This window comes from Zootoca vivipara, chromosome 2, assembly GCF_965207765.1.
Source record: "Zootoca vivipara chromosome 2, rZooViv2.hap1.1, whole genome shotgun sequence".
Taxonomy (NCBI): Eukaryota; Metazoa; Chordata; class Lepidosauria; order Squamata; family Lacertidae; genus Zootoca; species Zootoca vivipara.
This window is the reverse complement of record NC_142584.1, coordinates 27,028,366-27,055,415: the sequence shown is the minus strand read 5'-3', so window position 1 is coordinate 27,055,415 and position 27,050 is coordinate 27,028,366. Positions and strand designations below refer to the sequence as shown.

Here is a 27,050-nt window from a genome sequence, read left to right as displayed (position 1 = left end):
TATATAGATTACACCTAAATGACTCAGCTTCTGCGACCATAGAGCAGCTCAGCCAATCGTATTTCAATAGATATATTATCTTCAGTTCATGCAACGTGTCACTCTAAACTTTTTCATTTGTCTTTGTCTCCTGCCACTCGACATGCATGCCTCTTAAACCCTAGTCCGGGCACGACAGCCTGAAGCACAGAAATGGTTCGGACCATATTTCCATTTCCCCTTCCCGCTCCCCGCAAGTGGTATCATCCGAGAAGATGCCGGGGCGGGGCAGGAGAGAGAGAGAAAGGGAAAGAAAGAGAGAGCGCTGGATGTGTTTAGCGTCGCCTAGCAACGGAGGAGAGGATGGAGCCGAGCGGCAGCCGGTGAGCGCTTAAGGGAGCGGGATCAAGGCACTTGGGTTAGAGAGGGGGCAGGCACAGGGGTGCATTGTGGTGAGGGGAAAGGGTACCCCAGAAAAGGCTGCTGCCCTTCAGTGTATTGCATTAGTTAAGCCCTGTTAGTATCTCGCCCCTGGGGGGGAGGGGACAGCTCCCCCCCCATTTTCATTTTAAATAAAATAAAATAAGTTTCTGGTTGTAGATCTACATTGCTGTGCCCTCATTAACAGCAACCCCCCAACCCGCCCTCATTCAGCAACTCAAATCTAGGGCTGTGACCCTATATCAAGAAAGCTTGAATTCAAGGGAGAATGGGCATATATGTGAATGGGAATTTCTGTTGTTGGGGGGTGAAGTGGGTGAAGAAAAGGAGCCCCATAAGACAGACCATTGCTTTCCCGCCGCCGCCGCCGCTTCACTCCTTGGTTGCCCTACCCACCAGCTCCACCCTCCATTTCTCAGTATTCCACCTCCCATTGCAAACAGTCGATAAATACCCCATTCCACTCAATGGACCATACAATAAGGCACTTTGTTGGGACATCCCTGAGGCTGATGTCCTTTACTTTTCTCCTCAGTCCTCCCATATTACCAACTTCTAGGATCTCCCAAACCTCTACTCTGCCTCCCCTCCCGCCAGCTTCAATCCTATGTGTGCTTACTTAGTCCCTGTGAATTTATTTCTGAGTTGACACGCATTGGGGTGAACTGCATGGCCCTCATTTCCCCATGTCCGATATGCATTTCAAACATTGCTTTGTGTAACTCATCCTCCCATCTGGTCTATGCTCAAGGAGGACCAAGAGCCTCTCCCTATGCACAAGACCAGATACCTTCTAGAGTTGTTGTCATCAGCTTTGTAGTCCCCTTACTTCATATTTCCTCACACTTTGCATCTCAGTTCTCTAGGGTTTCAAGACCATTTTCACCACTCTTTATTTAACATATAATCACTAAAAGCTCAGTTCCTCACAACTTCCAGCCTCTCAAACAACTGCATTTTGTATCTTTCTCTTCTCAAATGTTGGACTGTTGTTATCCTTTTTTTATTCCATCAATTTATTGTAATCCAGAGCTCCCAATTTCCCTTCCCTATTTTAACACCACCTGCTCCTGTGAACCCAGAATCTCCATTCATCCACTTCCTATTTAGACTGATTCAGCACACATGCATTATTAAAAAAAAATACGGTAGCTCTCACCTTTCAACTTGTTGTCTGTTCTAGTCAACCAAGCTTCACATTTGCATCTGAAACTTACTGCTAAAGTCATCACTTGAACTTGCAGCAAGAAGAAGCAAAGAATCTTGTGGAAACTGTATCACCTTCCACACAGAACTCTTCCTTATCTTTAGATTTGTCATTCACATTGATGACATTGTTCATTCACCTCTTGACTCTTGAGGACTTTTGGACTACAACTATTGCTATGACTTTAATAGTGTGTGTGTGTGTTTAATTGTTTTTAATGTCTGCCCCTTTTCTTATTTTTATCTGTAAGCTGCTTTGTCTTGTCAGGAAAAAAGGTGGCGTATAAACAACAAACAAACAAAAACAACAACCCTATATGAACTTGTTTGGACTGAAATCCCACTGAACTCAACTTCTGAGTAGGCATGCATAGGATTGCACAGTTAGACCTAGTACAGTATATATCTGTAGCACTAAGGTATCAAATTGGGTTTGCCAAAATGAAACAAAGGCAAATTACTGCTGTTGTCATTCTGTATTGGTGCCCTGCCTTGCAAACTGGGCTGAATATAAAATTCACCAAAATCTAAACTGCTTTTTCAACATATGATTGTAATGTTATTAAAATAATTTATTTTCTCTACATTTAAAATAAAGCGCTGAATTGGAGCATGGAGAAATTGCAGAAGATGAGAATAAAGAGCTGCTTGCAAAAGATGAAGAGGTAATATAAATGCAAGGATTTTGATGTGTTGGAGAATTTAAGTTATATATAGAAATTGAACCACAGTTTTAAAGGCACAGTTTCACTTGAACTGCACACATTTGAACCAAGGAACTCACTAGCACTGGTTTGATTATTGCAATATGTATATGTATTAATTTACAAGGCCCTTAAGAACTTGAGTCCAGGGTACCTTAAGGATCACCTGAATCATTATATCTGAGGGTGGATTCTCTGTTTGTGGTGCCCCATGACTCAGATCCATGGCTCATGTCCACCAGGAGCCATGCATTTGGTATTATGTGTCAGACTCTGTGGAACTGAGAGCAACAGGTACCCTCCCAGCTGAACTTTGGGTGCTTCACATAGACCTTTCTATTCCAGCAGGCATTTTAAGTATGCCGTTTTATGCTTATTTGTGAATTTATGTTTTTTAACCTGTGGTTTTTGTTTGTTTTAAACACCATATTAAGTGACTGGAGAGTTGCTTCATTGATTGTTCTGTAAATTGCTTTGTGACCATCTATGATGAAAAGTGGTCTATAAATATTGGAAATAAAAATAAATAATTAGAATGCTATTTTCCTCTATGTGTATGTTTCACACACATACCCTTTTCTTTGTATTGAATAGACTGAGCAGCTGCAAGATACAAGTGGCCAAAATCAAGATGATGGGGTGAACACAGAGGTAGGTATTCATGATTCTTCAGTAGAAGAACAATCCAGTTAATTTAAATGGTTTAAGAAGAGCAAAGCCGCTTCCTTTTTGTGGTATTCAGCAGTCAAATTATTTTGATTCTTTTCTAGCACTATCAATGCTTTGCTGTTGCTCTTGCAGTAGCAAGGTTGAGCAGCAGAGCTCTCCTACTGCCACCAGCATCCTTGCAGCTTACCTGGATGGGGCATGATGGGTGTGAATTTGGGGCTGCACAGGTCCAATGGTGGGAGCACTGGGTTGGCTCTGCTGACATCCCCATGTAGCCTTGGCTTTGCTACCACCCTAACCTACCCCAGCCTCATCCAGGTAGGTGGCATCAGAGTTTGGAGGGCTGCTCCACATCCCCCCACAGGTTGCTACTGCACTCTTGTCTCCAGTCCAGTAGATATTATAACATAGTTCCAGTTTTCACTTTTAAAAAAAGAATCAAAATCTAAACTTTTGCTGAAAATAAACATTACACACTCATTGCCAAAGGCCGTGCTACAAATCAGTGAAGAGAAATACAGATCTAACTTGTTTCCTCTCTTTAGACTCTGGATTCTCAAATTATCCCGCTCAAATCCTAAAGGACGGTTAAGCATGTCCTTTAACGTTTGGCTGAATCAAGACAAGTTTCTGTGCTTTCTAGAGGATGAAACGTGAACTATCTTCATATTATTTTCTAGTGTTCAGGTAGTGTTGATTCATTCTAATTTTTGCAGCCAGGAGAAAATAATCCCATGGAGGGAGGAGCAGAAGGTGCTTCTGGAGCAGCCATGGAGGAAGGGGCAGAAGGTGCTCCTGCAGTGGCTACAGAGGAAGGGGCAGAAGATGTTATTGCGGCGGTCACAGAGGAAGGGGCAGAAGGTGCTCCTGGAGTGGCTACAGTGGAAGGGGCAGAAGGTGCTCCTGCAGTGGCTACAGAGGCAGAAAGTGCTCCTGCAGTGGCTACAGAGGAAGGGGCAGAAGGTGCTCCTGCAGCGGCTACAGAGGAAGGGGCAGAAGGTGCTCCTGCAGCGGCTACAGACGAAGGGGCAGAAGGTGCTCCTGCAGTGGCTACAGATGAAGGGGCAGAACGTGCTCCTGCAGTGGCTACAGAGGAAGGGGCAGAAGGTGCTCCTGCAGCAGCTACAGAGGAAGAGGCAATAGCTGCTCCTATGGAAATCTTGGAAGAGATACTCTCAAGAGTGATGAGTGAGCCCGGCACACCAATGCCAGGTCTTCCTGAGCGTGGCACCCCCTCCTTTTTGCAGGTGAGAGTGACACTGAATGTGGCACAAAGGAACTTTTTATTCCCTAGGACATGTTGGCCTCATTTGGATATAATACTGCTAAACCACACTAGAGGAAGGCAGGAGAGTTCTAAAGCCCTAGGCTCAAGCAGGCTTATTCCCATAGTCTTGTGTTATATCTGATTTAGGCCATTATGTTGTATATACAATGTTAGGTCTCTATCAAGAAGTAGTCCTGTTGAAAATGTGGTTGAGTCTAAATGAATGAAATGTAAAATAAAAAAATTCCTTCAGTAGCACCTTAAAGACCAACTAAGTTTATATTTTGGTATGAGCTTTCGTGTGCATGCACACTTCTTCAGATACACACTTCTTCAGATGGTGTATCTGAAGATGGTGTATCTGAAGAAGTGTGCATGCACACGAAAGCTCATACCAAAATATAAACTTAGTTGGTCTTTAAGGTGCTACTGAAGGAATTTTTTTATTTTGCTTCGACTCAGACCAACACGGCTACCTACCTGTGAATGAAATGTGAGAAGGAGGAGCGGGTGAAAGTGGATAATATTTTTTTTGGGGGGGAGGGGGGAACTGATTAAATCCATGAGTCAATTTTTACTATTATTTTTCCAAGGCAGGGTTGATTTACCACAGCCAAATCCAGTTCAGCAATTCACAGGAAGTGACCTGTCAGCCTCCTCCAGCTTTATCTTACAATCTCAGTGCTGTAGGACTCAGCACTGAGATGGGGAAATAAAATCCCTCTGCCTGCTTAGTATAGCACGACAGCACCAAGATTGGGAAATAAAGCCCTCTGCCTGCTGCTTAGAGAAGAAGAGGTGTTTCCTCACTACCCATCCCAACACTAGGGAGAGATGGGTTTTTAGAGCCCCTCATCCTGACTTAGGGAAGAAAGACTGAGTGCTCTGTGTGTGTCTGTGTGTGATTGGGGTGGGGGTGGGGAGGAATATGAGCTGTACTCTCCCAAGGTTGCACTAGCAAGATGTTTCCAACCTTTACTTTGCAATCATACAAGGTAGATTTTAAAATAAATACAGACTCTCATAGGATGTCAACAAGGGTCTGTGTCTATCTGCTATCCACACCAGTTATAGTCTTTAAACTGCTTTGTAGGGTCTTTGTGAGGTAGCTTCATTCATATTTTGCTATTACCAATTCAAGTAGAATTTGTATTAGAGAAGTCTTTCTAAGCATCAAGACACTTTTCAGCAGCTCTCTTCTAATAGTAGCCTTTCTTTCAGGAAGCGTTTGACACATTCAGCCTACCTTCCAGATTGCCCAGTGGGCAAGTGCTGTCTCCTGTATCTTCAGGAACCAGCAGCATGAGACTGGATACGCAATTGGGACGCCGTGTGTTGTCAGGTATCAGTCGCCATCCTATTGATGCGGACTTTGCTTGCCACTGAAGCACACTTTTGAATCCAATTGATGATGGAGAAACCTTGCATTTGAAATGTTTGATGCCAATACTAAGTTGACTTCTGTATTTTCCACTGTGGTTCTCTGCCTGGTTGTTATCATTATAGCACTGCCATAGTCATTTGAATGTGCTGCAGGTATCCAAAGGATCTGAATAATAGAAACAAGGATTTTTAAAAGTGATTAATGGAGATGACATTAAATAGATTGGATGGAAGAGAATTTTGTAGAACCAGGATTGGATAATGGCAATAACAACACCATTTATTTATAGTACTTGTATACCACTTCTCAGGCCACACCGCTCAAAACAACTTACATAAAGTTATAGAAACAACAATCTATAGGATGTTAAATACTTCAAAATAGGATAGCAGAACAGAAAGAGAACTAAAAGCCAGATAAAATAGCACAAAAATAGCAGTAAATGAATGGAACTGGTGGAATATCCTTTTTTTAAAAAAAATTATTAAAGAGTTTTATTACAACTCTTTAATAAAATTTACAACTGGGGGAATATCCTTAATAATGTGCTGCCCAGTAGTATCAGGTGAGAGGTGTTGGTTTAGTTTAGTGGGGTTTTTTTTGTTGCATTTCAGTTCAATTTATACCCTGCTTTTCCATGAAGCACTGTGCCCCAAGAAGGTCACGGTAAACCTTCCATGTGGTAAAGAAGTCTTTGCTACCTTGCATTTTCTGTTGCTGATGCTACTCATCTCTTCTCCAAATATAGGTGCCTCTAAGACAGTCATCTTCCCTGACTCTACTGAGGCTGCTTTTCGGCCTTTGTCTCTGCAACCCAGTATGCTTGGGCCCATGGAAGAGCAGGAAGTGGAGAACGTGTTGCATTTTGCTGAGGGGGACCTTGGCAGCGAAGAGGCAGAGGAAGAAGCTGAGCTTGTTGTGTTGGACCCAGAGCATGTAAGAAAAGACCAAAGCTTACAAGAGCTGTCATGTCGGCAGCTGGATGAAAACAGAAAGTCAGATATTAAAAGATATTGATGAAATTTGTGATATTTAAATGCAAAGCAGCTGACTCTTTTGAGCAGATCTTCTCACACAAAGATAAATAAGGGTTGCAAGTTATAACAATCTCTCTCCCCCCCCCCAGTTCTAAGTTTTCCCACACTTGCTCTCTCTCCCTTGTTGCTCCAAGTTTTTTCATGAATATATTCAATCCACCAACCTCCCAATTTTCACACAAGACCCCTTACTCTCAATGACTTCCTTTCCCATTCGCATTCTATAATTACAGATCCCCACCTTGACCCCAGTTTCCCTTCCTTCCTTGACCCAATCTCAGCTGTTGCCCTTGCTTCCTCCCCTTTTGCCTTCCATTTCCCCCTCGACTTCCTTGCTCACCGAACCATTCGGTCAGCAAACAGAATTACCCTAAAGCGTTTTGTTTGGACATCATTCTCCTCCATTAATTCTATTGTTTTACATGAGATAAATGCCCGGGGCATTTCTTGAATGCTGGTCTGTAGGTGTGTCCTAAGTGGAAAGTTGGAAGGGAGGGTGGATGCCCAGCATGGACCTTTGGTAAAGCTATATGTGATCTTCTTTTTAAAATTTTATCATGAAATAAGGCTGTCCCCACATTTTGTACTGAAATTTACCCAAGATAGCCAGAGCAGAAATTGTAGCAGTTGTTGAAGACAAATGTTGACCCCCCCTGGGATGATATATTAACTTCCTCTTGATTCATTCTATAGCCCTTGATGAAAAGATTCCAAACTGCTCTCAAGAACTACCTCAATAAACAGATAGGAAAGCTGACTGAAGAGTTTCGGGAATTGGTACAGTATATTTCCTTTGAATTTCTGACTCTTCTTTTTTTGTCCATCCACGCTGGAGTGTGCATGGTCACTTTGTCCCTCCCCTGATTGCAGACAGCAGGAGTAAAGACTGCAAAGATTGAGAGGGAAGAACTCGGCGTGATCTTGTATGGAGTCCAGCAGCAGTTGGCGCAACTGCAGATGGTACTGGAGAAGAACCACAATCTCCATTCCCAGATTGCCATGGAACGCCGGCAGTTAGAGGAAGAGTTGCAAGACCTCAGGGGCATGTACAAGAAGACAAGCCAGGGCACGGAGAGTGAACGTAAAAAAGGTGACCTCCTTTGCTGCTAGGTTGTCCCTCACCCACTGGCCGAGGAAGAGGGGGCCTAGGGGAGCGTACCGCCCCTGGCAGCTTGATCCCGATGGCCCTCACCCCTTTCATATTGTGAAATTAAACCTATCACATGCTTACTTTATAAGCTTTAGCTCCAGTATTCAGGGGCTATGAATATTTCAACAACCTAACTAGTTTTGCCTCCTTCTACCAGATTCCTGAATGATAGTATGATTGTTGGATCAATTGCATGCAGACATAGTTGGTGGTCAGTAGAATCACAGGTTGAATTTTCTTCCATTGTGTTTATAGTTGCTCTTGTGTAAACAAGAGGCCAATGTAAAAAGTGATGTTATGGATAGTGTGTTTATTCTGTACTGCAAAGTCAGAAGCTGATACTGGACATAAAATTCTGCATTCTGAGAATGCTAACTTCCATTTTTAGTTTTCATTCTAACTTTATGACTATTTATTTATTTATTTTTAAACACACACAACAGAAGCCAAAGAGCTATAAGCAGCACTTTTGGTGGACAAAGCAACCTTTTAAATAGGCCTTTTTAAATAGGAGGAATGGATTGCCCCAGATTGCTCCTCCAGATTGCCTCTTTTTCCGCTGACCTATGTGGAATTTGTTGTCGCCTGCAGCTGTCAAATGAGTTGCTGAATACAAAGCAGGGGCTAAGGGATGGCTTTATGTAATGCTCCTGGTTCTTTTCTTCTGGCTAGAGAAGGAGACTTAAAGATGCAAAACAAGATTAATGCATGTGATTAATTTACATGATTTACTGAGGCCACAGTATTCCAGTTTTGGGGTGGAATAAAACGTTTCCTTGGTAGGAAATCTGGATATTTTTAGTATCATATACACATGCCTCTAGATCAGGAATCACTAACCTTCAGGGGGCCATAGGCACATCTGGAAATCAGAGAAACTGTCATGTGCACCCACCCACACTCTGCAACCAACCACACACACCACAACCTGTTCGTATTTCAGGCCTAATTTCAGAAGTGAAAGGGACCCCGGTAGGTGTCAGAGAAGGTGTGCCCATGGGTGCTATATTGGCAACTTCTGCTCTAGAGATATGATCAAGTAGATCACAGTTGGGCAGCCTGTGAGTTGCAGGCCTGACATCCTTTCACTTTACAGAAAGCCATCTAGTTTACATGGTTTGTTGCTTTCCCCTTACTATACTATTAATCACAGTTTTGGCACAGGCTATGGAAATATACATACATATATGTGTGTGTGTATTCCTTCCGGTTTTCTTAGTTTCGGCCATGCAGACAGAAATGGAAAGTCTGTCCCTGCGCCTGTTCTACATGCAGAACATGGACCAAGATGTTCGTGATGATATAGCTGTGATGAAGAGAACTGTGAAGAAGGCTGAAGTGGAGAGGATGCGAGCAGAGGTGGAAAAGAAAAAACAGGTACCTAGCGGTTGATCCTCTCTAACTCCTATCCATGAATGTCATTTGCTTTATGTATCCTGCCAAAGCTGATCTCCTGTTGGCCCCTTTGTCTCCTCCCATCTGCCACGATGACCCCTTTCCCGGAACAGCTTTCCTTCCACTTGCATCTCCACACAAGTCTTCCTCAGGACTTCCTTTAGCAGACTGTCTAATTTTCATTTGATCTGCACTTCCATGGTCACTTGTTTGTCTACCCCAGGCATCCCCAAACTTCGGCCCTCCAGATTTTTTGGGCTACAATTCCCATCATCTCTGACCACTGGTCCTCTTAGCTAGGGATCATGGGAGTTGTAGGCCAAAACATCTGGAGGGCCGCAGTTTGGGGATGCCTGGTCTACCCTCCAACGGATGTCATGATATGAACGAGCTTCAACCTCTGCTTCAACAGTCTTGTGATGTATCTAACCGGGAGTGGGGAACCACAGGCCCAACTGCCAAATGTGGTCCTTTCTGTCTGGTTCTGGTGACTCTTCCCAGGTCACACCTTTCCTCCAAGGCCACATGCTTCGCCATCCCTGCTCCATGCCCTCCTTGACTACTTTTGCCTGGCTGGAATATATGATTAAACTGTGACAATCCCCCTTGCTTTTGTGGATGGTGAATGAAGCACGCCGGTGTGTGTCTAGAAACCTCTGACTTTTCCATGGCTGGAATGTAGTCTCTAGTACAATGGTGAGAGTGACACTTGTTGTTCTGCCCACTCTTGCCTCTCAGCATGTCCACATTTGCCCCAGGCTCCCCAGCTATCGGTATTGTCCTGTGGTCCCTGGAAGGTTGTCCTCAGACTGATAATGGTTCACCACCCTTCATCTGCACTGGGAATGGGGAATATATGGCCCTCCAGATGTTGCTTGATTGGTATAATGCCTGACATTGATGATGCTTGCTGGGGCTGATGGGAGTTCGACAGGGCTGTCTTAAGCACCTTTGGCGCCCTAGCGCCATGGTGCAACGGATCCCTCCGCCGCCCTCCGCCGCCCCGTTTTCCAACGCGGCGGGCGGGTGGGCAGCCGGGCTCAGCGCGCAGCGCAGTCGCTGAGGGTGCTGCTGCGCGGCGGGCGGGCGAGCTTGCTGGCGGGCCGGCGCCGTGGCACCCTGCGCCACCCAGCCTGGCCGTAGAGCCGGCCCTGGAGTTCGAATCCAACAATATCTGGAGGGCTATGAGTCCTGCTTCCAACCTCTTTTCTTAGGTTGTATGCGTACAAGCTGAACTGGGTGATAAAGAGTTCTGGGGTGGTAGAGTGGGTTGCAGACTGCAAAAGGATGATATCATTTTTGAACACTCCAGAAAGTTCCCAGCAAATTAGCAAACTGGGCCCATTTCTTTTTCTGAGAGTGCACAGAGAGAGCAGAGACAAAACTGCCGCCACTAACCTGGAATTGTCTGATTTCACAGGACCTTCACGTGGACCGCCTCGTGACGAGAGTGGATGAGCTGCAGGAGCAGATTGCTCTGTATGAAGCCCAACATATGGCCCAGGCTGAAGACACCAGAATCACACGACAAGAAGTGGGAGAGGTAATGTCTTTCTGTGGCTAAGATATTTTCATGAAAGGGCTAGTTTCCAACCAAGGACATGCACATGTTGCATTGCTGAACTTAACCAGCCCATCTTCCAAACAAAATGTTTTATTAGATTGACAGCTTGAGATATTGCTTTATTTACCTTTTTCATTTTACTTTTTTGCTGAAATATGAAGCTGCTCAAGGCTACAATCCTATTGCAAGTCCTATTGAACTCGTGGGAGATTACTCTCAAGGAGACACACATAGGACTGCACTGTTTAAACTCCTCAGGCAGAGCCAGTGATTCCCACATTGATCAAGTGCTTCTGAAGGGCCCTCTGCCTGACTGGGACAGAAGTGGGGCAAGGCAGCAACAAGGTCAAGGCAGCTCCAGGTTGGCAGCAGTGGCAACATGCAGGTAAAAGCACACCTGCAGGATTGCCACCACCAACCTGAAGCACCCCCCTCACCCAAGAGGGTGCCTTTTATTCTGTGCACACACACCCTGATGTAAATTATATACCAATTAAATTATATGACAATATTTTAACTGATTTCATGCATTTATACCCTTCCTTTCCATTATAATGTTTAAAACATGTTTGTATCCATGTGGAAGTGTTTGATACATAGACAGATACATTAACTCATAATACTCTGCAACAAACCACAGCTTATAATCCATGTAAAGAAAGACCTTTTAGCCATTTTTTAAAGAATTGATCCACAGTTATGGGCAAGATAAGAACTCATCTCAGCAACAATCATTCGGGAAAGATCAAATTTCTTGAATTATGAATAAATCCTTTGGTGCTCCTCGTGGGTTTTCTTTATTGCACAAAATGGACCTCTTTTATGTACTGTATAGTGTTTTGAGATGGCATTGACCACTTTATTGTGGCTTATTAAAATTGTGTATGTTATCTTTTTCTGTCTATATTATGAAGATAACTCAAGGTGTATAAACTGGATGATTAAAAGAACAGTTTTGGGAGGATATAATTTTGAGTGGAAGAATCACAGGGCAGGAGATTGGAGGCACTTATCCTTTCCCCTACCAGATGTTGTGTGTAATGTGTCATTTGCCTCTCAGTCTCCTCCACGTAGCACAAGTCAGCACTGCAATTTAGGGTTCCATAGACCTTTTTAAGTCCCCCAAACTCTTCATACAAGTTTCCGATTTCCAGCTCTTTTTTTGTATGCTCAGATTTCAGTTCAGCTTCTTCTGACATGTGAAGAAGAATAAAGAACCAAGGAGATGAGAGTTAAGGGTCAGAATTTATAACATCGTTATTGGGCTGTGTAGAAAAGGAGGAGGAGGTGGTGATTAGCAGAAATAGGATTTGATTCCCATTTGTCTGTGCAGTGTTGTAGTATTTCACCACAGTGTCGTTGCAGGCAAGTATAGAGATACAAGCTATTCACCTGGAGAAAAAGCAGCTTCTGCATCAATGGACTGTCAGTTTGACTGCAATGAAGCGCCGAGATGAGGCCTACGCTGCTATGCAGGAAGCTCTAAGGTATAATAATAATAATAATAATAATAATAATAATAATAATAATAATAATAAATTATTTGTACCTTGCCCATCTGGCTGGGTTTCCCCAGCCACTCTGGGTGGCTTCCAACAAAGATGTCACACATTAAAAACTTCCCTGAACAGGGCTGCCTTCAGATGTCTTCTAAATGTCAGGTAGTTGATTGTCTCATTGACATCTGATGGGAGGGCATTCCACAGGGCAGGCGCCACTACTGAGAAGGCCCTCCGCCTGGCTCCCTGTAGCTTCTCGCAGTGAGGGAACCGCCAGAAGGCCCTCGGCACTGGACCTCAGTGTCCGGACTTGAACAATGGGGGTGGAGATGCTCCTTCAGGTATACTGGGCTGAGGCCGTTTAGGGCTTTAAAGGTCAACACCAACACTTTGAATTGTGCTCGGAAACATACTGGGAGGTAACTGCAGTGAACGAGCAGAGATTTTTTTGGGTGGATATTATTTCTAAAACAACAACAACACTTGCTTTTGGGTTAGATAGAGATCACCATGATTCCCAACGGCACTCAGAACTTACCTAGAATGGCAACTATTCCAAAAGGAAGTGTTCATTCTTGCTTCATCTCTTTGCTCAAATATGTGCCAGTCACTAAAAACTGTGAAAGTAATTCCCTCGTCTGTAAACAGATACCCAAGTTTCCCTCTCCACCTGATCTTCATGGAGTTCTGCTGACAAGAGAGTTGTTGACAGGCTGTTTACTTTCCTCTTAATCTCTGCCTAAGGAAAGAGAAATGTTTTTATCTTCCTGTTCCTACCTTAACATCTTATGTTTGGATCCAGTTCTATCTTGAAACTTCATGCATCTAGGCCAGGCAGTGACTTGGTTTCTTTCTTTATCTAGGATCTGGACCTCTGCCAAAGTTGAAAAATTATCCAGCTGCTGCATGATAGTTCCCTTTGCTAACGTGCTAAGAGAGATACAGTGTGAGACATTGGTTTCTCACAGATACATTAAGTGGGAGCCAGATGGCATGCTTCGTGTGTTTACTGCAGATTTGCAACTTTTGTATCTAAATGGCTTCAGAGTTTGTAGTTTTTGAGAACTTTGATATGAATTTGTGACATTTTTGCAGCTGCTTTCCACATGGCGATTATTGTTAGTGATAGTAGCACTGACTTCTTGGAGTGGGCGGGAGGAGGAATCACATTTCCTAGCAATAATGCACTGCAGTTTGGTGCTCATGGGTTAGGAAAGCCATCTGAATGAGGGGCAACCAGTAGGGTACCCTCCAGATCAGGCATCCCCAAACTGCGGCCCTCCAGACGTTTTGGCCTACAACTCCCATGATCCCTAGCTAACAGGACCAGTGGTCAGGAATGATGGGAATTGTAGTCCAAGACATCTGGAGGGCTGAAGTTTGGGGGTGCCTGCTCCAGATGTTAGAATCATAGAATGGTTGGAAGGGACCAGGAGAATCATCATTGTAGGAATCTTTTTGCCCAATGTGGGGCTCAAACCCACACCCCCATGCTCTTGTTGAATTACTTTTGTCTATATTTCCAATAACAAAGAAGTAACATCTGTCTTCTTCTTATCTTGCAAAGAGAAAATCACCTGGAAAGGTCCATACTTGAAAGTAAGGAAGATAGATGATCACTGAAATTGAATGAGCCATTGCAAATCCTCTCTTATTCCTCTCACAGTTCATTTGGCAGCAGGCACTGATGTAAACTGGCCCTGGATCTTTCTTTTTCTGCTCCTGCAGAGATTCCAGGCACAAGCTGAAGTCTTTAGAGATTGAGATCGAAGTTTACAAGAAGTCCATCATCAAGGAGGAGGAAAAGAATGAGCTGTTGGCTGCTATCTTGAACCGGTCAGAGAATGATGCCAACACAAGCAGGAAGCTGATAGCCCAGAGCATGGCCAAACAGGATGCCATAAAAGTGGAATTTGGGACCTACACCCGTACCCTTCAGGAAACAGAGCAAGCCCTCAACCGGGCCAATGCGGTGAGATCATGGGGCCAGGCATTGCTACCTGATTTACTCTAGTAAGTCACAAAAACTTACTGCGTGTTTAACATTCCCGTATCTTTCCTTTCCAGGATCGAGCTGCTCGCACGAATGAATTGGTTCTCATTCGCCGAGAGCTAGAGAAAGGTTCACAAAACAAGCAAGAACTGGAGAATGAGATTGTGAGCAAGCTGCAAGATCAGCTGATGTCGAACAAAGCAGCGAAATACTTTTTGCAGCTGGGCATCAGGCTGCAGAACAGATTGATGGCTTTGGTATGTACAGCACTGAAGGTTGCATGGAGAGCACAGGATTTCCTCTCCTTTTTTGAAACTGAAGAATATTTTATAATAAATCTCCCCTTACCAAATAAAGATTTTTTATAAGTGTTCTTAGCATAGTATTTCCACATTTGTTTTCTTTTATGGAGACCCAGAAAGAATGAACCAGCAGTGTTAGACCTATTTTTAAAAATCCTTCCCTGGTTCAGTTCTGGATGCCTACTGTGCATTTGAACCATCGGACCACAAGGACCCAGTGTTGTAAGGAAATGGTGCCAAACTTCAAGCACACCTCTTTCCTTTCTTAATGAAGGATGGAGATGTGCAGATTTTCTGTGATTACGCTTTTTAAAATATTACGCATAAAGCGCACTGATAGACGTAATAAGTGTTTATTAGGCAGTGAAAACTATCCCATCTGCAATTTACCTCCAACTGATGGCATGTTTAGCTAACGTTCAAGGCAATCTAACTAACGAGGCTGTAGATAAAGGTTGATTCATGCAAAGAAAACACAGCTGGAATAACATTGCTGCCTTCTTGTGTGATAGTTCTTGCACAACCTAGTTATGGAGGCAGATATAAACTGTGTAATAAATTATTCCTTTTAAGAACTGGTCTGGGCCCAGTAACCAAGAATCACTGGCAAATGGTGCAAAGCTGGACTTGGAGATTCATGAACAGCATGTATTGGGAATGTGTCAGGAACCTTAGCTCAGTATGATATTGTTTCTTTAGTATAAACATTCCCTAGTTTGGCTGTCGCATTACACACAGTTAAAATCCACCAGCAGCTATAATACAAGTAAATGGATGTGTGGTGGAGAGAGGAGAAGGCATGATGTTTGAATCTAATCTTTTTGGTTCTTGCATTTTGAGTTGTGTTGCCATAGCCTGTTTTTCTAGCTTATTCCCTCTGTGCATTTTTAACTAAAGCTAAATGCTAAATATTCCATTTTCAAAAAGCCACACCCAGTATTCTGATCATGGCAGAGAGATACACACCTCTGTAGTTTCTATGCAATGAAAGAACCTTTGCAAATGCTGCAGTTTCTGTTAGGACCTGATGAAGCTTTAAGAAACTGTGTGCATGTTAGTTGCTGGAGTTGTTTATGAGGAGGGCATTTTAGATGCTAGTCCATAGTTCCCACAACCTACCTTCCAACTGCTAGTGGTTGCTAGCTCTACAATGTTTGTCTTCGACGGCCCTGGATAAAGAAGACCTCAGGTTGGGTCCAGCTGCAGTTAGGGCCTGGTGGAATACTGAAAAGCTGGTGTGGTAGTAAATAGTAGCAAGTAGCACACATTTCAATGAAAAAAAAATACTTGCATGGCTTGATCCATCTTCTGTCATTTACTCTTGGCAATAATACTTCATTATTAGGCTTTGGAAAATTCACAAGCTTCCCTTGAGTTCCTATTAAAGGGCAATAGAAGTTTCAAGCCTTTTTCCTAAGATATAAAATGTTGTCCTCAAACTTCTGCCATCAAAGCATCTCAGTTGTACTTAATTCACATTTGCCTGAACTTTTAATACTGATTAGGTTTAGCTAGGAATTGTAACAGTTTTGACCAACTGTCCTTCCTGCAGTTTTATGTACACTAGATTAATAATTTTGCTTGTTATCTGTTGCTGGAGATTTTTTTATATGATTGTAGCCTGCTTCATATTTGAAAGTCACTGGTGTGCTTCTGTAGAAAAAAACAACAGCATATGTTTTATAAGTAAGTAAAATGAATGAATGAAATCTTTATTACGGCCAAAGGCCCACAATATAATCTTATGCAACACAATGTACAAAAACACTGGGCAAGACAGGATAAAATAAAGCAAGAGTAAATAAAGTTAAAAAAGGACTTTAAAAAATTCAATACATATAAACAGATATAATTTGCAAGAATTCCTTGGCTAAAATAGATGGAACAGTACATTTGTTTCGACAAGTTTCCACTATAAATCGGGTAATAGAACAGATTTTCAGTAATCATGAAGTAAACCATTTTTCCTTTTGTAATAAGTAAGTAAAATATTGGCTACTGCAGTGCATTAAGAAAAAACGTCTAGCACACACTCCCCAAACAATTGAGAAGGCATCAGTGAGAGTAGCAGACAGGGCTATACCCAGGGCCGGCTCTAGGTAAGGTCCCGGTGGCACGGCGCGCCAGGGCGCCGGGCGCTGCGTGACAAAGCCGCGCGGGGCGCTGCGAGGGCGGGGGCGCCGGAGCGATCTCCGCGCCTCAGCGCCAGGGTGCCCGACCTGCTCCAGACTGCCCTGGCTATACCCAGCACTGTGCATGAGCAGAATGGGATTCTACTTGTACAGTGGGACTTGATCTCCCTCTCCTCCCTGCTGAAGTCCCTTGCACCCTCAAAATTTGCTCCAGAACACTGGATAACCTTTTGGAATGGATTGGGGGGGGGATGTGGAGATTTGCAGCAGGAAGGAGAGGAAGGTAAAATTCCATTGTGCAAGTGGAAATCCACCTGTGCCCTGTTGGAGTCTGCCCAGTGAAGGATGCTGTTTGTGCAAGCACCTAAGCTCATTTGACAACTGATGGGAATGAGACTCGGGCTGATTCATGCTAAGCAGCAGACCAGCACTGAAATCTATGATCCTTTAGCCAACTTACTCTAGAGCTAGACTTTCTATGTCAGTATCGGAGGCTTGCTTATAATATTGAATCAATTTCCCCCTTCCTTTCTCCCCCCCCCCCCCGCTTACCTATAGGATATGGTGATTGCTAATGCAGAAAATGACATTGCCCAAACCGCACTGGATCAAACAAACACCCAATGCAAGCTGAATATGCTTGAAAAGAAACTCTCTGAAGTGGACAAGGAAATGGACTCTTTGAACGAACAAATCAATCATAGTGAGATTGAAATTGCGAAGCGAATCCTCCTGATTGGGCGCAAACAGGGGGTCATCAACCTGTACAACAAGAAATTGGAAATGATCTTATCTCAGCTTGGGGTATGTGCCTTATGACTTTCACAATTTGAAATCTGAGCCTCCTCACTGGAATATGACATCTCATTTATGGCATTAGGATTCAAAAATATTGGCTGCCATTCACTCCCAAGATTTATTAGGCTGTTATGTCTTCAGCTACTCTTTGTGCTGCACCACAGGCCACTCGTTAAAGTAGCAGGGATTTTAAAAGCGGTTTGGGGATTAGTGGGAGGTTTCAAAGGGGAAATGGTATGATAATAAAGCGCCAGCGCATAATGGGACCTGTTATACCCTTAAACTCAGCCAGCATATCTAATAAGAAAAATATAGAGGAGCTACTTCTTCGTTAATGGCGTAATAGCATAAAACATGTGGTATGTGATCTTTTTTTATCAGTCTTGTCTGCACCCAAGGACTTGTGATGCTTGAGGGGATATGGTGCCTTTTATGTATTTTCTGTACGGCTCTGTACCACAACATGGACTGCAGTTGTGAAGTTTCACAGTCTTTTCTCCAATCTGTGGCATGGTGGGCTGCTGCTCTAGAAATGCAAATACAAAGGTCTGCTAGTTATGTAAAATCTCTGACTCCTGATCTTTGTCCTTTCAAAATTTTGTTATTATTAATAGTAGTAATAATAATTTATAATATCCAAACTTTCTTCCAAGGACCTCAAGACAGTACACATGGAGTGTGCCCCGACCCCAATAATTTTATCCTCACAACAGCCCTGTGAAGTAGGCTAGGCTGAGATGTAATCAATGGTCTATGGTCACCCAGTGTGTTTCGTGGCTGAGTGGAAATTTGAAGCCAGGTCTTTCCTGTCCTAGTCAGACACATTAACCATACGTGTCATTGTGCTATTACTTTGTGTTTTGTATATGGGGTCTCAAGGCATAGAACAGGCATAGGCAAACTTGGCCCTTCAGATGTTTTGGGACTACAACTCCCATCATCCCTAGCTAACAGGCAACCAGAATTTGAAATATGCTTTTCAGCACAGATTTTTGGAACTCCCAGATGTCGTTCACAGCTCATTCTTTGAGCTGCTACGGTCTCAGAAAAAGATTCTGTGCACTTGGAAGCATTAGCCACCAAGTCATATGTTTCCAACATTGCTGTGATATGTATAAGCAGCTGAAGTGACATGTTAGCCCTGTGAAAGCAACGTGCCACAACACCCCCCCCAAAAAAAAAACCCATTCATGTGATCCTGATTCCAGGGACAAGAGTTGGGGCCGCTGGAAATTGAAATCAAGAAGCTCTCCAAACAGATTGAGGACAATGATATGGAGGTGGAGAAGCTGCAGAAACACTGGCTGAACAGCCAAAGGGAATTAGTGAAGCTTACCGGGGTGCGAGAACAGCAGCTGGCATCCTTCGATATGTTAAAGAAAGAAATCACAATTAAGGAGCAAAAGAAAGTTCGCATAGAGAGTAAGTGCAGGTCCTCCTCCTAAGGAGTTGTTCATAAGGTCTTTCCCCACAGCTTTGACTGGATGGTTTTGAAGTCTGTTTAAAGATGGTCTGTTTAAAGCGGGATAATCCTATTTGTGATTGCTAGTCAGTGATTGCCAAATGCAGAACTAATGGGGGGGAAAGGTAGAGAGACACGTCACTCACTTTCGGTGGCATCAGTGAAGATCTTTTCAAACATCTGCAAATGTGAGATAGTCACTTGGGTGACCGGCTAGCTACCCTGGAGTCTCATAGCATTTGGTAATTGCGTGCTTTTCCAGGAAGGTCACGTGTGTTGTTTGAGTTACTTTTTTCTTAGATCACCTTGAGCGATTTGTTGTCAAGCTCTCACATAACTGCTGCTGCCAAATCTCCAAAACAATGTACTTCACAGCAATCTTTAATCAATCCCCTGATGTCGGAAGATTCTTTTGAATGCAGAATTGTGTTTTTGTACCCATCAGGTTTGAATTTCCTTTCTGAGAGAATTTGGGATTCTCAGATGGCAGAAATTCACAGGGGACTTCTTAAAGGACATTTTGCCCTTGAAAACTCTATTACCAACCATCCAGCTACCAAGAAAGGGACTTGTAAAGTTATAGACCAGGGGTCAGGAAACTTTTTCAGCAGACCTTGTGGGGGGCTGGACTATATTTTGAAAAAAAATATGAACGAATTCCTATGCCTCACAAATAACCCAGAGATGCATTTTAAATAAAAGGACACATTCTACTCATGTAAAAACATGGTGATTTCTGGACCGTCCGTGGGCCGGATTTAGAAGGCGATTGGCCCGCATCTGGCCCCCGGGCCATAGTTTGGGGACCCCTGTTATAGACTCTCATGTTCCTGCTGGCCATAGTAAACAAGCAGTTCACTGGCCATAGTGAACAAGGCATATAAAGGCATATAAAGGTGCTGATGAAATCACTGGTATCACAGCGCAGCACAGATTTAGCAACATCAACAGGTTTCTATATTTGTGCAGCAATATTTAAGGCATATTTCATAAAGTTTATGCACACACATGTTCTCCATGGCATTTTCACCTGTGGACTATAATTACACACCCCATATTTTAGAGCATTGTTATCTCTCCACTGTTCCCCTGCAGACGAAATCCAGCAGGAGAAAAATGAGTTGAAGGACACTGAGCGTCACATGAAGAACATGGCTAATGACTTGGTGAAACTGCATCTATTGATCAATAAGAACAGTGAGAATTCTGAAGGGTTGCAACAAGGCAATACCATCATGGAGAATGAGTTTGTGCGCGCTCTCAAGGTATTGCAGCCCTGTTTAGGGAAGCTTTTAATGTTTGATGGATTTCTGTATTTTAATGTTTTTGTTGGAAGCCGCCCAGAGTGGCTGGGGGAACCCGGCCAGATGGGCGGGGTATAAATAATAATAATAAATTATTATTATTATTATTATTGCCTGTCTTCTTGATACATTTCCTCATACACAGTCTGTCCGAGATGCTCTTGCTCTGTTTTGCTGAACCTATAGAAAGGGCAGTTCTTGAGAAGTAGCCTGAATGCCTTTTGCGGGAGTGGTGGAGCAATAGAAATTGTACAGTGTACCTAAGCAGGGCTGGCTCTTCGTAGACCCCCGGTGGCGCAGGGCACCATGGTGCCGGCCCGCCCGCTGGCCGGCCGGTCCACTGCGCAGCTGCGCGCGGCGCCCACCTGCCCACCGCGCTGGGAAACGGGGCGGGAGGGCGCCGGAGAGATCGCGCTGTGCCTGCCCGCCTGCCCGCGGCGCAGCAGCGCCGCGCCCACCCACCCACCGCGCTGCGAAACGGGGCGGAAGGGCGCGGAGAGATCCGGCGCACAATGGCGACAGGGGCGCTTAAGACGCCGCTGTACCTAAGAATGAAATTGGGGGAAAGGGAGCTCAAATGCACATTTAGTCAGAGACTTGTTTGCTGGCACACAAAAAATAAAGCTATCCTTTTTATTGGCCCATTGTATTCCCAAGTGGATAAAAGGCATAAACAATGTCTCTCCGGCTCTAGGTAGCAGAGAGAGAATCAATTGAGATGCAAGAGAAGCTGGACCGACTTCAAGAAGAGAAAGAGAGGCTCCTCAACGGCCTACTTGAGGCAGAGTGAGTCCTGTTATGTAATATGGAACTTGAACGCTCATGCAGTACAGCTGGTAAATTATACATGCTTCCTTGTGGTTGCATTTCCCCTCTTTTGAAAGGACCAGTCACAGAGTAGCCACAAGGACTGTAAATCAGATTTCCTTTTCTCACAGCCTCAGAGCTGAACAGACAGCAGCTTTCATGCCTGGAACAATTGGTTTGCTCACCACAATTGCTACTGTACTGTTCAGGGCCTTCTAGATGATTTCTTTTTTAAAGCAACAATTCTACTCTTCTCAGTATTTTTGTGAGATCCACATATCCACCTGTACCACTTATATTATGAGTTCACGTTACATAGACAATAGTAATTTAGTTTTTTGGGAAATGCAATCTCTCCTACCAAAATCTCTCTGCACCCAACTTCCCCCAAAAGCATGCCTGTTGTGATAGTGAGTTTTGTGTACGGCGTGCAGTTTGCTTGAGGGCCCAGGCTCCTCTTGGCTAGTGAGATCAGCTGTATGATTCTGTGGCCTCTTTGTAACTAATTTATAAGGTAAAGGTAAAGGGACCCCTGACCATTAGGTCCAGTCGTGACCGACTCTGGGGTTGCGCGCTCATCTCGCATTCTTGGCCGAGGGAGCCGGCGTATAGCTTCCAGGTCATGTGGCCAGCATGACAAAGCCGCTTCTGGCAAACCAGAGCAGCACATGGAACGCCGTTTACCTTCCCGCTGTAGCGGTTCCTATTTATCTACTTGCATTTTGACGTGCTTTCGAACTGCTAGGTTGGCAGGAGCTGGGACCAAGCAACGGGAGCTCACCCCGTCACAGGGATTCGAACCGCCGACCTTCTGATCAGCAAGCCCTAGGCTCTGTGATTTAACCACAGCGCCACCTGGGTCCCACTAATTTATATTACCTTGAAAACTAATTTATATTACCTTGAAAACTAATGAAAACTAATTTATATTACCTTGAAAACTGATGCAGATCAGAGCCAAAGGAACCGCTTTAGTGCTCTGTATAAAACCTTTCCACCCCCCTTGCCTTTTCTCCTTTTAGGTGTCAGATGATGCAATGGGAGAAGAAAATACAGCTGGCCAAAGAGATGCGTGCAGCAGTGGATTCAGAGACAGGGCAGGGTGAGATCCTAGCCATGAAGTCAGAGATCCACAGGATGCAGGTGACATAGAAAGGGCTGGGTAGACAAATCTGCTCATTACCTAGCCTGGCAAAAGTATCAGAAACCTCAGCAAGCTGGTGGAAGCCTAGTCTAAGGCACTGAGGCAGAGAGCATTTCAGCCTAATCAACATTACCTCCTGCCTACACAGTAGACTTCTGGTGATCCTTTCCTGTTCTGCTGATGTATCTATTATGATGGAAGACAATGTAGGAAGGAAAGTTGCACATATAATATATATGTGGGGGCCTGGTGACTTTTTGTGCCAGATAGATCCAATACCTGTAGTGGGGATAACCAGTTTCTGGCAGGAGAAACACAGATCCTGCAATCGGGATAATTAATAAGCAGATCAATAGGTGTTGTTTTTTTCCAGGTGTGTTTAATGAATTTCATTCTAGCTGCCAACCTTGCCTTCTTCTAAGGACTGGCAGAAAACACATATCCCTTGGATAACAGAGGCACTGTGATCCACTGAGAGGGCACCTGCATTTCATATTGGAGTGTTGGTCGCTAGCTCATAGCTCATGGCATTCTGCAGCCAATAGTTGAGATTCTTTGAAAACACTAACCATTCTAAAGCCTTTTGCCGAATGTGCAAATCAACACTGTCGTTGGACTTTGGGGGAAATTCTGTGCTTTAAGTGTATGGCGTTTATGCAACCCACGTTGCACAAACCTTAGGACTGCTGATGCTCATGTGTTCGCTGTGCCCTGTCTGATAGCTAAAATGCAATGCATAGAAAAGTGGCATCTGCCTCATGTGTGACTTCTAGGTGTATCCAGTACGTTTGCGCCTCTCTCGCCCTGCACTGTAGGTAAGGTACCAGCAGCTGATGAAGCAACAGGAGAAGCTCATGCGAGATATGGAGGCAGCTGTTGCCCGCCGAGAGTCTATTGTGATTCGTGGAGAGGCACAGAGGAAAATGAGTAGCAAAGTGTTCACCAAGGGCGATTTCCATTACAAGAAGCTGGAGCTAAAGAAAAAGATCAAAGAGACCCAGAAGGTCAGGAAATAAAAACAGGTGGCAATAGCTCAGTAAGGCCATGTAGAAGGGATACCCTAATCACTTTTTTTTTTTTTTGCTTTATAGGCTACTACCGTAGGAAACTGCTCAAAAGTATATTAAAAATCGGACTCTTATCTGACCAGCTCATTTTTGTACAGTGTGTCTCCAAAATAGCAAAAAGAGCTGGTGCAGTTTCCATCTTACCCTGTGTCCTTTTCCCAGTTAGTGTTCTACTTCCAGACTTCCTATCATAGAAGTTAGTGTCTTATTAAAGAGGTGCCAGCCTTCTAATGTCCCTTGTCTTTATCTGGACAAATCATCTCAAAACATCCCTCTGCATGGCTGCTACCAGGGGCTGCCATTTCTCTAGTGGGCCCCTGAACATAATATGAGATAATGTTGGGCTTCTGTTCATGAGGAATTAGGCTTAGGTAGGAACAGCAACTCTACAAAGAAGCAGCCAGGATCTTCCCAAATCCAAGAGAGACTTGAGATGTAGCATCTTCAGCCCACTTGCAAAGGATAGCAGGATAGCTAGTCTTACTTGATCACATTCTCCCATCTCTGCCCACGTTAAAAGCTGCAGCTCTTCATTAAGAACAGTAGGAAGATGGCATTATATAGCTTATCAATAGTCTCAGTTGTAGACTCTAACATCCACATATACTGAATCTCACAGATTGCTTTATTGAAACAACCAAATCCCTAAGTCATTCTGTATTATTAGTTGCCCTTGCAGCAAACTAAATACTGTCTTATATTAGCACTTCAAATGTTGTACTGTATAAACTTTGCCGCCTTCCTGCCTTTCACAAATAATTAACCTTCTGAAATGAAATGCTAGACAGAGCAGGAAACGTCAATTCTTACTAAGTTGCTATAAAGGGAGAAGAATAGAAAATAGCGAGACCCTCAAGTTTGCCTGCCCTACATGTGCAGAATCTCGGAAAAAAATCTGATTTAACAGCCTTCCTGGTCCACAGCAGGCAGTTTGAAATATACATTTATTCCACACTAGGATCTCCTAGCAAGGTTTGCTTTCCTGTAATCAGCTGGAAGTTGAACTGAAACACCACACAGTATAATACTGTATTATCCACCAGTGCCCATGACAAATATCTTTCTTTAGTGTATTCTCAGATGTAAGTCCTGTTCAGCAAAAACAAACAAACAAACAAAACCCTCCTGCAGCTTTAATTAAAAACTCCTCCTTGTACTTCTGTCTTCTTATTGCTTCCTGTTCAGTATGGCAGCAGCATTACTGATGCGTAGCTTCTAAACCCTTAATCAGTTCCAGGATGCATCATCTTTATTCTCAATAAAAAGTGAGTGGACAGAGGACGGCAAAACAACTAGTATGAAAGCCGCCAGAGATTGCTAAAATGCCTTCCTGAGGCTGCCAGCTCCAAGCCCAAAGAGGACATGTCTAGAAAGAGAATATTAGAGCCTTTTATTATTCAGTTCAAAGAACATTTTCAAAATGTGGTTTAAAATGCAATGAACTAGAACAGTAACACAATTGGACAGATCCCATTAAGAGACTGTCAATAGAAGGCCCCCGGGTTCCTGCTGGCCAGATGGCGGGAACACCTGCATCTTCATTGCTTTTGTATGCTAAGGGAAGGCAGAGCTTGAAATATGAGACATTTTATCCATTCCATGTTTACGGGAAAGCATGTGCGCCATTACCTATTAAGCATGGCGTGAAATTTTACTCTGCTGCAAGACATATGGATTCTCATCAGCTATCCAATATGCACCCATATATCAAAGCTCCTCGTGACAGTGTACATGCATTTTCCTATGTTCGAATAGCTACTGTTTAATAAAAGTGTAATGCGTGATGCTACCCCGAGATAGTCTCTTACAGGCCTATCTGGCATGTGGGTTGCACTAAAAGGCATAGAGTCTTTTCCCTTCCACTTCTCTTCCTCTAGCATGCTGAGGAGTGCAACAAAACCATCTTTGAACTTGAGAATTCCCAGGTGAGCCTCGCTACTGCACTTCAGGATAAGCACAATGACATCTCCCTCTTGAACATGGAATATAATAAGCTTGAGACAGACGTGGATCATCTGCAGGAGAAGAAACGGCAGGTGAGCAGAACAGGGCTTCTCTGTAGCACATTTTCCAGCTTCTTCTGTGGCTGATTGATGTATCCTTTCTGTTTGTTCATAGCCATTTATACTCAGGTTGAGTTGGTTCATGTGCATGTATAATAATGCACAATACACAAAGCTAATTCCAATATTAATACATTTATTCTTTTCTTATATTTTCTTACTGCTTCTTCTTGTGCCAGCAGTCTACATCAGCTGTGTTGTTCTCGATACCTTGGGTACTTTTCTATTCTTACCTAAGGATTGTGTTATACAGGGCCTTACAAGAAGAAGCAGTAAGAAAAGATAAGAAAAGAGAAATGTATTAATATTGGAATTAGCCCCATAGATTATACATCGTACATATGAACATACTGAATTAGACCTTTACGATAGGAAATAACCAGTAAAATTTTCACAGTTATTATCATATAGCCTGTTGGGCTTTCTGTATTGTGACAACTGTATTCGCGTAGCAAGGTATTGAATTTGTTTTGACTTTGGTATAATAATGCAAGCATTCACTTTTGGAACTCCCTTGCAGTGCCCACTATGTTGTTTCACTGTCCCCTGCACTTGGGGACCTTGTCTATTAAAGGACTAGGTCTCTTGATAGTCAGAAGGAACAGATTTTTGGGAAGCAGTTCTTCCCAACCTCAAGGACCTGCTGCGCAGGGCCCTGTTCACCATTGCCTTGCCTGTAGACTTTTGTTTCTTGTAACGTATTTGATGTTCCTTTTCTAAGAACCTTGCAGATATTGTGGCCAACCAGGGGCGCCTGAAGCACCTGCGGTCAGTGAAGGAAGGACGCTATAACCCAGTTTGCCGCGGTGAGTTAATGGTCCGCATCGAAAGGCAGAAGCTGGAGGAGCGACTTCACAGCATTCACATCATCCTCCATCAAATCGGGCAGGAGCATCCACAGCACAAGGCGGCATTGAAGTTGCTCACCCAAAGCCTAAACCATAGGCTGGGCACACCAGCAGTATAGTAGCAGGGGGGCGGGGAAACTAAGACTGAAACTTTTACATTTTGGATATTTCACAAATAAAAATGTTTTTGAGAATGATTTGGAACAATTGTTGCTCATCGTTTAGTGGATAGTTAAACATGAAAGAGCAAATATGGTCAACGTGGCAATAAATAAATAAATAGAAGTGTGTCAGTCTTGAACTCTTTGATTTTTGCTCTTTTCTTTCCGTTCTGGAACAGCAGGCTGTTAAGGATCAATTTATTGTTTGTTGACTTAGGTTACTGAGGACAGAAAATCTGTCATTAATCTATGGCATAGACAGCTAGTGTGGTGCCCTCCTAGTGCTGATGGATTCCAACTCCTATGAGCCCAAGCCAGCATGGGCAATAGGGATGAGGGGAATTGGAATCCAGCAGCAGCTGAAGGCCCATAGGTTCCTGATCTAAACCCTTAATACACGAAGGGAGAGTTGCAGAATTTGGGTCCCGTAATTTTTCTGCTGATCAGGATACTTAAAATGGACTACCACCAGGCTGCAAAGATACCAAGTCACACTATAAAAAGTGTTCTTCCTCATTTTTAATACACAGGTATTTATTTTTGTTTTGCTTCCCTTGGTTGAATTTATTTTTTCCCTATATTGTATCCTAAGAGGCTATTTAGGTTTAGAGAAGCTAAACAGACTATGCTGCTTCTTTTATAAAAACAATTTTAAGGAACGGATCATGCTATCC

At 43.6% G+C, this 27,050-nt stretch overlaps 1 protein-coding gene across 2 annotated transcripts; it reads left to right on the top strand.

Annotated features, from left to right (window-relative positions):
• Positions 1-228: 228 nt before the first annotated feature.
• Positions 229-26,516, top strand: CCDC40 (coiled-coil domain 40 molecular ruler complex subunit). 2 transcript variants are annotated; one of them, XM_088661482.1, is made up of 22 exons: positions 229-362; positions 2,225-2,291; positions 2,925-2,981; positions 3,716-3,860; positions 3,897-4,246; positions 5,488-5,608; positions 6,399-6,586; positions 7,381-7,464; positions 7,558-7,777; positions 9,057-9,214; positions 10,653-10,775; positions 12,162-12,283; positions 14,024-14,267; positions 14,363-14,545; positions 17,281-17,526; positions 18,729-18,942; positions 20,078-20,247; positions 20,981-21,072; positions 22,116-22,236; positions 23,053-23,241; positions 25,182-25,340; positions 26,089-26,516. In XM_088661482.1, exons 1-22 carry the CDS (start codon positions 343-345, stop codon positions 26,332-26,334), a joined length of 3,519 nt encoding a protein of 1,172 aa, XP_088517608.1. In that variant the 5' UTR covers positions 229-342; the 3' UTR covers positions 26,335-26,516. The 2 variants fall into 2 exon arrangements, with proteins under 2 accessions (XP_088517608.1, XP_034963844.3); XM_035107953.3 differs by having other exon boundaries at positions 230-362; positions 3,716-4,246.
• Positions 26,517-27,050: the final 534 nt, after the last annotated feature.

Excerpts from the sequence above, each read along its gene's own strand:
- CCDC40 (XM_035107953.3), top strand. The coding sequence starts at position 343 with ATGGAGCCGAGCGGCAGCCG. Across the intron at positions 9,215-10,652 it reads AGGTGGAAAAGAAAAAACAG|GACCTTCACGTGGACCGCCT; the intron begins GTACCTAGCGGT and ends CTGATTTCACAG. Across the intron at positions 14,546-17,280 it reads AGAACAGATTGATGGCTTTG|GATATGGTGATTGCTAATGC; the intron begins GTATGTACAGCA and ends GCTTACCTATAG.